Below are 12,336 nucleotides of genomic sequence, written 5' to 3'. Positions count from 1 at the left end.
GGTTCTTCCAAAAAGCAACCCTTAAAAAGAAAGTGTTTGTTCTCAGTCTGTGAGAGCCTCCCTCATTTGCCCTGGGCTGCATCAAATCACCTCATCTAACACTTTTGCTTGGCATCTTTTGATTCCCACAGTCGGTAGCTGTGTTAACAGAAGAATCTCTTCACCTTTTTGGCAAGTTTCTTAGTCATGGTACTCCCATTATCTAAAATATCTCATTTCTTCCTTTCCAGTGAGGATCGAGTCATTGAACATTACAAGAAACTAAATGGTCAGACAAGAGGTCAAGCAATTGTGAAGTAAGTGAAATAAGAGTGACTTTTGATTTCTGTTTTATCAGGAAATATTTATACTGGACTGTAAATGCAACATGTAACTATGTCTCCCATCTCATCTAATGCTTTATTTTTAAGTATTTATGTACTTAATTATTTATTTATTAAAGCATTTTTTTCAGATCATCCTTTCAGCTTCTCAGACATGTTATTCTCTTATGTGTTGTTTTGCAGTTATATGAGCATTGTAGAATCCCTCCCAACATATGGAGTGCATTATTATGCAGTAAAGGTACGTGCTACTAAACAGGCTCATTATTGAACTAAACTTTTGTTGGAGAGGGAGGGAGAGAGGTACAAATAACCATCCTGCTCTCAGAATACAATACACTGCTATTCAAGTCTTGTTTCACTTCCTGTGGTAGGATAAGCTTATTTCAACTGTGTAATGAATGTTTGGTAAATACAGCTCCAAAGACGAACATCCTGTTCTTGGAGATAAAACTCTTGCAGTCCTATTGTGCTAGAGATGTTCAGCCCACAAGCAGTGGCAAGTTCTGGTGATGCCAGTGAACCAGCACCAAAGGGAAAAGCCAGCCACTTCATTGGCAGACTCAATATTTCACTCCTTTTTGTAGTTCCAGGAGGTCTGACTTTTCCCAGCTGGCAGATCCATGAGCAACTAACTCGGGCCAGCCATGGCCTGCAGACTGCAGCTCCCTTCACTTCATGTATAGGTAGATGGATATAGACAGAGTACAACGTTTTAATGCCATATCGTTGTCCCATATTCTAGAGATAGCATGTCTCCCTCCCCAACCAGCTCTCCACTTCTAACTGTGTGCATTTCATGCAGGTATTCATGAAATCTCACATTTGTTCCGTCTTAATGATATATCACCACATCTTCCAGTCTCATATTATTATTGTTAATACTTCCATGCCTGACCAGCTGTGTAGGGTTGTTATTTTTCTTAAATAGAAAAATCAATAAGCATATAAGGAAAGTTAGCGCCACAGTCCCCAGAGCATATTCCCTCATTTATCACCCATGAAGTTTTGATGTGTTTCATCATTATGTCTCTGCACAGATCGTATGGTGTTTCATACATCTGTAATGTCTTGCACACATGGGGTACCATAAAAACACAGCTATCTGACAGTACCTCTCTCAGGGAGATGTGTTTCTAGTCTATTTTGCTAATGTGCATGGCATTTTGTGAAATGCATTAGCCTCATGTTTTGCCAGAGGGCAGGATTCCTCCAGCACCCTTTGCATCCAGATCTCTTGGAGTACTCTTGACTAAGAAGGATGTGGTGGATTGGGCTGGGTATCCAAGCCTGCAAACACTTGAGAGCCATGAGAGCTTGAGAGCAGTGAACTCCCTCTCCATGATCAATAAGCACCAGTGATCAGCAATGAGGCAGCAAATATTGCATATAACAAGTTTTACCTCTGCCTGATGTGGGGGTTTTGGTTTTGCTGCATTTTACCCTGCCCTTCTCTATCACATTAACAGAACAGATGTAATTTCATTGAGGACGCCAGTTCAGTAAATTGCAAAGAGGCTGGTATCAGATATCAGCCATTAGTCCATAAGGCCATTTTACTGCACTCTCAGACACAAAGCAGTTGGGTCCGAGCCTGTCAGAGCTTATCACTTGGTAGCTCTCAGATCCCATTACTGCTACATTTTCGAGATTAATGCTAAGATCCCTCCACATAATTCAAGTCAGCTGGGTGATTTGCTTTCCTTCCTCTCCAATCTCTGAGTGTTCAGACTGAATAATTTACAGGGAAGAGAAAGAGGATGCACCACTGCACAAGGGATCCATGTCAAACCTCCCCACCTTCCCTGGCAGCATTTTTAATAAGTTGATCACAGGTGATGCATTTTAAATGGTTTTTTATGCCATGGCCAAAAGTGAAACAGATCTTTCCTGAACACCATGGAGCTTTGTGTCTTGAGGAAATTCAGCAGGGGTAAACTCAACAGCACTTGTGACATTTAAAGGTATTGCTTAGAAACAAATCTTCACCTTGATTAACAACCTAGGAAACCTCCAGCACTTCCCTATCCCATTCAGTATAATTTTCTGGTTTATCTTCCAGGACAAGCAAGGAATTCCCTGGTGGTTAGGACTTAGCTACAAGGGGATTTTTCAGTATGACTACCATGACAAAGTGAAACCAAGAAAGGTAAATGTTTACTTTTCTATCAAGGTCTGGGCTTGCCACACACGTTACAGCTTGATTTGAGGGTGTGATAGATGCCAAATGCTGCCATTGATTCGTGTGATTTTGAAGGATGTTGATATTCTTCCAAACTTCTCTGAATGTCTGCAAAGACTTAATGAACAAAAGTAGCTCTTAATTTATTAAATGTTTTGGTACAGGGACAGGGGAAATCAGTGTCATTTAATCTCACATTTTATGCCTCTTTTTTTGCATGGTTCACAAGACATAAGTAAGAACTAAAGGAGTGATCCTCTCTGCTGGAGACCTTCCATCTCCACTGGCTATGGCAGGACTAAGGGCACCTAGATGACCTCAGATAGCATATTGTCAAGCCACAAATGACCTGAGAGAAAGAGGAAAGAAGGGACAGAAAAGCTTGTTCCATTTCTGACAAAAAGAAAAAATTACATGGTATTTCCAGGAGCAGCATTACATTTGATAAGTAACAATTTTATTATCTGAAGAGTTAATGTCAAACTTGCAGGGAAAAAAGACTTTCATCTCATGCCTAAAAAAAGACATTAAAAAGTTTGTGCCCAATATCTGATTTGTTTAGGAGCTTTACTTTGAAACAGTTCACAAATCAAGACATGCATAGTTCTGATCACAAAACTAGAGCTTGGTCAGTGATAACTTGCCATTTTGGTCTATTTATTAGTATTTTTAGTGAGGCTTTCAGTGCATCTGAAAATTGGGATTTGTCCCAGTCCTTACAAATTGACAGCTAAAGAATGTCCTGCTTATTTGGGAGGGGAAAGGTTTTGATCCCCTGAGCTCATCCTACCAGGCAGACCCATGTGTTCTGGATTTTATACCTAGAATGCCATCTAATAGAACAAAGCTCATCTCTGAGCACATGCCCTGCAGGTGGGCATGCACAGTCTGTTAGCAACAGCAATTGTTGTACTGCAAACCCATAGAGATATCAGGAGGCTTAGTTTCAGGCTTGCTTGCATGCTGCAGAACTGGATGATTTGAAACAACTGGGCAGCTCTTCTATGGATCCAAATACTTCCATGCTGAATTGAAGTACTGCATTTCTCTTTATATTTTCTCTTCCCCGTTTTGCCTATGTACCAAGGTTTCCCTCCCTCTCTTTCACCTCCTCTGATCATGTTCAAGCTGGACACACTGATGCTCACAGATAGCATCTTCCATTAAAATAAACTAGAATTGAGGTTTTGGTAGAAAACAAAACTGGTAAGGAGGCAGCAGGAGATAATAGTGCCATATTCACTGAAGGCTATTAATGGAGAGTTGTATTCATTGAAGAAAGGCTGAGAGGAGCAAGTGTGTCTTCATAGAGCATCTGTGCCCTAAAAATGTATCTGTTTTGGATCAATCATTACCTGCAGGGCAAGCCTTACTCACATTTGATAGTTTAAAACATGCCTAGGCTAGGTGTCTGCACCCACATACCTCCATTAGTGCCAACTCCCCAGGGAAGACATGTCCTTAAAGCACGCCTTCAGAAGTCAGTCTTAGTGACAGAAACATTTCTTTGGAGGAAAACAGTGTCCTGCCATGACAAGGACTCAGCCATTCACAAGCTGTAATTTTTATCAACCCTGAAAGGGACGATAGTGTTGGTGGAAAGCATCAGAAGAAAGAAACTAAGAGGTCAGGTATTCTGACTGCATGCGAGGAGACAGTTGTTTCCACTAGAAGAATCTAGCCTCCTTTCTTAGCTCTCTACCTTCTCTTCTTCACAGTCGCTCAGGGTGTTCCAGTCTGCAGCATTCATTTTAGAGATTGATAACATCTTGGCCAGCCTCTCTGTGTCCCTACAAACCTACCCTTAGCTCTCACATTACCCCTAGGATCAGGTACTGTAGGCACATGCTACCTTTTTTCTGCAAGTGTAGCCCTGAAAAAAAAAATATGGCGCCAGTTTTTTCTTTATTGGGAATCACTTTTTTTTTTCTCTCAGCAAATTATGTACAAAATCCAAGAGACCCAAAACAACGGTAGCGCCTTATGTATAAACCACCAAGGACTTCTGTGGCTTAGCAGAAGTGGCCATAAATCTGGGAGGGAAGGTTGGGTGGCAAAGGAAAACAGGAATTTCCAGGCTAGAATTTGTCCATTGCCATAATCCAGAGACCACAGCAGTGAAAAGACTGCCTAGATGAGCATTTCTCTGTTACATGCTGCTTGCAAACCCCATCTGTTGGCAGGGCTATTTCAAAACGCACAACCTAAATCAGGGGCAGGACTTGGATAGAGTAGCTGAGGCTTCATTATTTCGCCACTGTGTGCTTTTACCCTCTAAAGCAAGTAAAAAGACTTCTTACCCTACACAGGTGGTAAAAGCCCTCTGGCGAGAGCAGCCCAAATCCCTCAGCGAGGTGCAATGTTTAATCCTCTGCTAATTAGATTGTAAAATTGCACTTGATAACCCTGGTATCTGGGAGCTTACCACACTATGTGATTCATTTCACTACACTAGCATGGACTGGTTCAAGTCTTTACTGTGCAAAGGAGAGGGGTAGATCTAACTGAAATTTCTGCAAGGTAAAATTAGAGGGGGGAGGGAGGAAAGAGGTTATGTCTTTTCCGGCACATTGCCAATGCCAGAAACAAATTGAAAAATTACGATGGAAAAATAAATCTCCCTGGAAGAAACACAAGCAGAAAATTGTAGCAAGAAACCAGCTGAAATCAAGACATTTCTATTAAATGCATATAAAAACCTTGCTTGTCTTACAAGGGAGATTGTAATGTTTTCCTATTATGTCATCCTAGATAGATTTCCGTGCTTATTGTGTTTGCAAGTAAAACTGTAACCCGCACCAAGCAGCTGAGCCTATCTCAGGCGATGCCATTAGCAGTCAGTCAAAACCACATTTTTATTAAATTGCTGGAGTAAATCAGCCATGTGTCTCTAGAAAACTAACTAGGTTTGTCAGCAAGTTGGATGAGTCCAGAGAGGAGAATTGAGGCTGACACAGGCCCAGAACTTGATCTTGCTTGTGCTATTCTCAGTCAGCCATAAGTCCTCCAGAATTACTGGGGATGCAGCTGAGATGGGTATCTGGCACCTAGTTGAGGTGGTTCAGACAGGAATGCAGGGCTATTAAGCTGGAATGCAGCTTGTACTGGGCTGCAGAGCCTAATGTGACTCTGTCCTTCTATTTTTATGTGCCCTGCTACCTATGTTTGAGTTCTGTGGAAGCCCTGATGCTACCCAAAGCCATCGCTTCAAGGCTTATCATTGTCCCTTCTGTTTCTCTCCTGTATGTTCAGGATCTAGCTCACAGACTCACCAAGCCCTGACAAAGGCTTCATCTTGAATATTCCCTGTTCAATGCTAGCTTTGATCCATATCAGTTATGCTCTGGTAGCCATTCATTCTTTGGTATTAAATAAATGCAAAAGTTTCAGTATACTTCACAAAATACACCACTGCAACTGAACAAAGAGAAGGGAATATCAAGTGTGGAAAGGTGGCTGTTGTCCTGCTAAACCTATGATGAAGCATTCTGAAAGTTCAGCAGTGGCTTGCAGAACCAGTGTCATTTTTGTAGAGGCAGCACATAGCATCCAGGATGGGCAGAATTCATCTCCCTCTGTATTAGTTAAGACTCAGCTTCTACAAACTTTTCCCTGTGAAGAGAAAAAGCCCTTCAAGGCTCATCAAAAAGGAATCATTGTCCTGCTGGGCTGTACCCATCTTGGGTCAGCACCATCCAAAATCTATGATAAACCAATGCAAATGCTTTGGAGTCAGGTTTTCAGAGAGGATGAGCCAGCACCACTCTCCCACAAGTTGCTGAGGCTGTAGTGACCAAAACTAGTGTTTTTAGAGAAGTGTCGATGGGGGTTTTTTTGCTTGCATTGCAGAGTAGTTGGGAAGGAAGAGCAGGGCACTGCAGCCCCACTGTATGACTGCACTGTCTGTGAGTGCTGTTTGTTGATTTGAACCAGCACGTAGGGATGCAACTCCACGCCTTCCCAAGAGACCTGTACATGAAGTAGAATTGGCATAGCCTGGAGCTGCGAGACCGGCACGCTCAAGCAGTTGTAGTAGAACTAGGCATGTCTCTGTTGTTCTAGTGAGATATTCCCACTGATTTAAGGGCCCAAAGGCATCTCTCAGTGCACACAGCTCAACAGTTAGTAAAGAATTAAATCCAAGCTGAAGAGTAAATGATTAACAAAGTCAGCCAGAGGACTTCCATATGGCAAATAAACAGAGAAATTGTTTAACGTCTCACCAAAATAAAACTACCCTAAAGGATAGTCTGGTAGTATTTGGTTCTTTTGCAAGAAATACCACTACATAGAGTTATTGCCTTTTCTTCCACAGAAGGCTAGTGGCAATTAAACTTAAGGCAAGCCTTTTTTCGCAGACACATAAACATTAATGTTAACATTGTCTGATTGACTGAAGAGAACCCAAGGGTAATAAAGACTTTTGGAAATAAGATAAAATGTGAGGCATCCCAAAATCCAGCTGTCAATGTGACTTGGCAAAGATTTTTCCCTGTGACAGCCAAACATCAGTTTCTACCATTTCTTCACAGCATTATGCTTGCTCTGAGAAGAAATGAAGCATGCTATGAAAATGCTCTGTCCCTTGCCATAAGGCCTCCACAATGCTCTACAGACTTTCATTACAGAAGAATTTAATTTGTAATAGTGTTATGAATCCAAAGCAATGGTAACAGATTGACTTCCTATTTAAACATGCAAAACTAAGAGCTGAGTTGGACCCATCCTATCAAGCAATGCAAAGGACAAGTAAAGCCAGTAGCCTTAAATATCTGAACAGAGAAAAATCACCTGCTTGTCAGAAGCGTGAGCAAAGTAATCAACACATCATTTCCAGAAAGTGAAAGATTAGTGTGTTACGTCACTTGGCCTTTTCCAAACAGCAAGAGATAGAGTGAACTTTCCCAATTCCAGAGGGAAAATGAGATATTTACACAAGAGAAGCAATAGCCTAATTAAGAGCTGCTTTATTGCAGAACAAATAGAGATCCTCTCTGCTTTAGGGCATAATGAAGCATTGTGAACTTAGTAATTGCCTTGATGGAGCGGTAAAACTTGTGCTTCCTGTGGTGAAGGAATGTCAGATCAGTAACTTAAAAACCCCATAAAGTAGGGATTGATGTGAAATGTATAGAAACTAGTGAATGATGGGGAGGAGGAAGCTGGCAAATCAGTCTCCATCCTGATCACAGAACATCAGAACAAGCCAAAAGAAACACAAAATTCCAATCAGTTCCAGGGAGCCCAATTTACTTGCATAACTCCTTACCACGTGATGCAATAGAAGTCAAGAACATAGAGGGGCTGAAGGTAGGACTACAAGCATGACCCTCCATCCCATGTTTTAATATTTATTTGGTTGTTTTCAAACAGGACATTATGAGGGGTTATAAACCCTTATGTTCAAGGAAGGTGTTTGAGTTGGCAGTGAGTTGTTTTCTGTTGTCAGAGGTATGGAGCATGTGTAACACTTCTCTCACTGGCACACCACTGGGCCACAGGGCACACTCTGAAGCATCGAGAATCAAGTGGAGTCAGAGACAATGTATTGGACTCACTGCTAACTGGAGTCTTCTTGGAACAGCATCATTTCCTAGGACCTTTGCAAACATCTTTTCATTGCAGACAGGGATAAAAGATTTCAGATTTACAAATGATACAAGAGGAGCAGAAAACATTTCCAGGAAATACTGGTCTAAAAGCTAGTGGAGTCTCAGTGGCTTTGCTGTAATAAATTATTCACTGTGATTAGATGACTGTTACAGACTACCTGCTGACTCCTTCTGCTCAGCGCTTTTATTTCGCTTCCCATTGCCGATCCTTCATGCTTTTTGGATTATGGACTTGGCTGTAAACTGAACCAGTCTTCAGGTCATGGCGGGTTCAGCTCATTTTATAGCGCAGTAATTCAGGCTTGGTTCAGTGTTTGGAAACATGGAGCACTGGAGGAGGGAGACATATATAAAGCAAGGTTCATTACCATGCTGTTTCTTCTCATTGAGAGAGGTTGCTCACCCCATTTCCTTCCTTATCAAAATGTAAGACCCAGACCTGTGACTGTTGAACAGCAGCCATAGTTTAAGACCTTACCCTGCTGAAATGTATTGTTGCATCCCTGTTACACAGGAGACCATGTTTTCACTAGCCCCTTTTTTTGCTGCTGCTTGCCCTCAATTTGTGTCTACCATCCACCACCAGGGTCTTCTCCTTTCAATACCCTCTGCTCCATGCCTTACTGTGGACTTCATTGTGCTAAAAAGCTGCCAAGAGCACTGGGAGATGAATAAATCAGATCAGAGCACATTAGGCTGGAAAGCAGGGTTTTGTCCCTGACACTGAGGATTTCCATGGGATTTGGCTGGACATGCCACTGGGCTGTCATTCAGTGAACATTTCTTTTGGCAGCAGGACCAGCTGGAGTGGCCTTCACCACCCTCCTCCTCCTCCGTAACAGTGCTGCCACCACCGCTCATTTCCTCCCCTGGGCCCCTTCGTTGGTCATGCTGCTACAATTGTGCAGCCAGGAAGGAAACTGCTCTAGAGAAGAGATCAGAGCTCAGCATAACCCAGCCAAAAGTGGTCACTTTTAACCTCAGTCAGTTCCCAATCCCATTCACCATGTGGTCCACAATCAGTTATCATACAGCAGAGCTGTAGGAGCCGGGTATGGGTGCAAGCTGCATGAATCACGCCAGCCAGAGAAAGAAACTGCCATTAACCTACACAGTAACTTTGTGGAGCAAGACAAAGACTCCCTAGCTCACAAACAGAAAGAAGGAATTTGGCTGAATGGAATTTGCCATGGTTGAACCAGGATGAGCTAACAGCTTGGTACAGGTCATTGTCACTACTTTTTCTCATATCAGCTGGAAAAAGTTTGCTTCAGTGTCTGATCCCAGACCACTGAATAGATTGTCTAGGTAAAACAACTTGTTAAAATCATAGAATAGTCATGCTCGGTTTCCATTATCTAGGTAAATAAGCAGCTTGATCAACCATAATGCTTGTAAACACTAATACACAGTCTAAGGCACTGCTGTTTTATGAGGAAACCAGCACTATTTTGGTGGTTTAATGCATGTTTACTGTGGTGATACCAGCAAGCATACAGTCCCCAGGGCTTTCTGTGAGAATTTATAGTCACAAAGGCTACAGCATGATGTCCCACTCCTGATCCAGCCAAGTTAAATCCATGGCTACCATTAAATATAGTAGTCCCATCAAAGTAAAACACACTTGCTCTAAGTGCTTTGCCGTATTCAGGTCTTAAGGGGTAATCCTCTATAAAAGCAGCAGCCAAGTCTTAAATGATTCTGCAGCACACAGCAGGAACTTCAGCAAGATGCAAAGACAAATCACTCCAACAGCACAACATGAAACAAATTGGATCTCAGCACCCTGGAGTTTGGGTGGAGATCTGGAGTGAGACTGAAAAATCCTTGAGCACTTGTGTTTGGCTCTGAAAGGACAGCAGGCTCCCTGCATGCCCCACCCTTCTCAAACGCTGTCTCTTAGTTCACCACAACTTGCTGCTCCAAAGGCTTGGGCATTTCCATCACCAGATGAAGCCAGGTATTCAGTGGCTATGAATATGAGGCTTCTTTAAGGCAGTGACCTGCGCAGGAGGCTCAGAAGGTCAGGCATGGCAGCCTGTTACCATGTACGTGGGATTACTGTGCCGTGGCACCCCATATGCAGACACCCTGCATCACAGAAGTGGTTTTAGTCACACAGCGGGTGTGCGCATCATCATAGCAGTGTGGGATGCGGATGGCAGTTCCTCTATTTTGGTTCCATGAGAGATGCACTTTAGTCACGCCACTAGAGAGGACATAAGGATCCTTAGGAAAGAGCGTAGCAAGAATGGTTTGTGGGCGGCATAAATCATTCTAGGGTGCCACCGCTGATTCATAGGTTACAGGCTGGGCATCCTTTATCTAATACATAGCATATAATGCCAGAAAGGAGAAATCTTCAGTCCAGAAAGATGGAATCACTTTGATTTGCTTGCAGAGCATAAAGGGGAGAAAATTTAACTCATGAGAAGCAGGGGAAAAAGATCAATTTAGATGTATTGATTTAGACACACCAAGCATGGTGACAGCAGTACAATATCTAAGAGCATCTACCAGATATATACGTGCAGCAAAGGTGGACTTGGTTGTATATAAAGTAAAAGTCTGATCTTTCAGTCTGTATACATTATAGACACAAATATCAAGTTCAGTTATGCCAACAAATAATGCTTTGTCCAAATGACAGTGCTTCTCTTTGAGATCTGATGCTTTGCTGTCTCTTGAGCCAATAGATGACTTTGAAATTGAATAGGGAATTGTCTCTCCGTAATGGAAATGAATGCAGAGTGGTGATTGTATAGATCTAGATGCAATTTCTGTTTGGTCAAGACAGAAATGTTTGTTGGGGTGGTATCGTCCCATGAGAACAGCACACAGCAAAGGGATCTCAAATTTGGCCAGAAATTGTTTGTCTGTTTGGCAAAAAAAGAGTCCTGAAGCCTGAGGGGAAGAAGTAATTAGATAGTGAGCTGGGAATGCTGACAGACCACTGAAAGTTCCACTTAGCCAAGCCATGCTCTCATTCCATGGGGGAAGGGAGGACAGCAAGCCTCTGGGAAGATCATTGGTGGGTTGTTTCCCACATCAAATCACACAGGAAACCTTTCATTTTTTTGTTTTGGGAAGTGAAAGAAAAAAAAATACTCCAAACTAGAGGAAATACAGGCATGAATGGAAGTGTGGCAGGATGGAGGGCTAAGTTATGGTGCAGCAGCATCCCCATCTCATGACCTGGGGGCACCCTCAGCAACGGGTCACACTAATTCACAGGTGACAGCCCATGGAAATCTCTTGGTAAATCTACTCCTGAAACAAGAGTCCATTTGTTTGAGCTGAGATGGTGCTGTTCTGCCTGGACCAAATCCTTCCTCATTCATTCTGACTAGTTTGACAGAAATATGATTGATGGGAGCAGGGTTGACTTGAGGCAGAACACAAATCCATGCCCGGAAACCACGGCCCCGCTGAAATCACTGGGACAAAACTGCCATTGACTTTGCTGAAGCTGTGATTTTCATAAGAGTTTAAGACCAAAAAGGGACCTCTCATAACCCCTACCCTGACCTCCTGCATAACTCAGCCTCTAGAATTTTACTTGCTGGTCTGTTCAATGGAGGGAATTACATTTCCAAGGAGGAATTTTTTTATGTTTGTTTTGTCTTTAAACTGCAAAACAAAAGACTTAGGAGTTTGTAGCTGCATTCATGCAAGCTGTGTGCAAATACTATCACTGTTTAGTTCCATTGATTAGTACTAGCTTTAGTATCAGGATGTCATCCAGAGCTGGCTCTTGCCCATAGTGTAGGCAAGGGAAGGGTTCACATTTGGGCTGTGAGAAGCATGCCACATTATTTCCCTGCCTTTCCTAGAAGACTTTCTGAGCATCCAGCCTGGGTGGTAGTACATTCATTTGGAGGGATGATTGATCCTTCTGCATAGTGTGATTTAACAAGGCATTAATCATCTCAGAAGCTGCAAGACTTGAAGGACTGGGAGATGCCATACAGGTCAATAAGCCCAACAGTAATTACAGTCAGTCATTTATTAGAAGCTTAGTATCAAAGAAAAATATACTAAGTCTGACACAAAAAAAAATGAGACTGCCTGTAACTCTTTTTATTTAACAAATAAAGAAAATCAACTGCAATCACCTTCAAAACAGTTTCCTTCTGAGTTGGTGCACAGCTGCATACAATGCTGCCAACATTCAAAGCAGTTCCGCAGATCATTTTCTGAAAGGCTGTTGAGGAACTCC

General features: G+C 42.4%; 1 protein-coding gene across 9 annotated transcripts in view; it reads left to right on the top strand.

Moving 5' to 3' along the window:
- FRMD4A (FERM domain containing 4A) overlaps positions 1-12,336 on the top strand; it is a 387,789-nt gene that overhangs the window by 328,246 nt on the left and 47,207 nt on the right. For all 9 annotated transcript variants that reach the window (XM_069873274.1, XM_069873358.1, XM_069873440.1 and 6 more), the window contains 3 exons: positions 231-296; positions 507-564; positions 2,386-2,472. In XM_069873274.1, the coding sequence (XP_069729375.1) occupies positions 231-296; positions 507-564; positions 2,386-2,472 (211 nt within the window). The remainder of the gene's footprint in view (positions 1-230; positions 297-506; positions 565-2,385; positions 2,473-12,336) is intronic.

Source organism: Phaenicophaeus curvirostris, chromosome 1, assembly GCF_032191515.1.
Source record: "Phaenicophaeus curvirostris isolate KB17595 chromosome 1, BPBGC_Pcur_1.0, whole genome shotgun sequence".
NCBI classification, from domain to species: Eukaryota; Metazoa; Chordata; class Aves; order Cuculiformes; family Cuculidae; genus Phaenicophaeus; species Phaenicophaeus curvirostris.
This window is presented reverse-complemented; position numbering and strand designations above follow the sequence as displayed.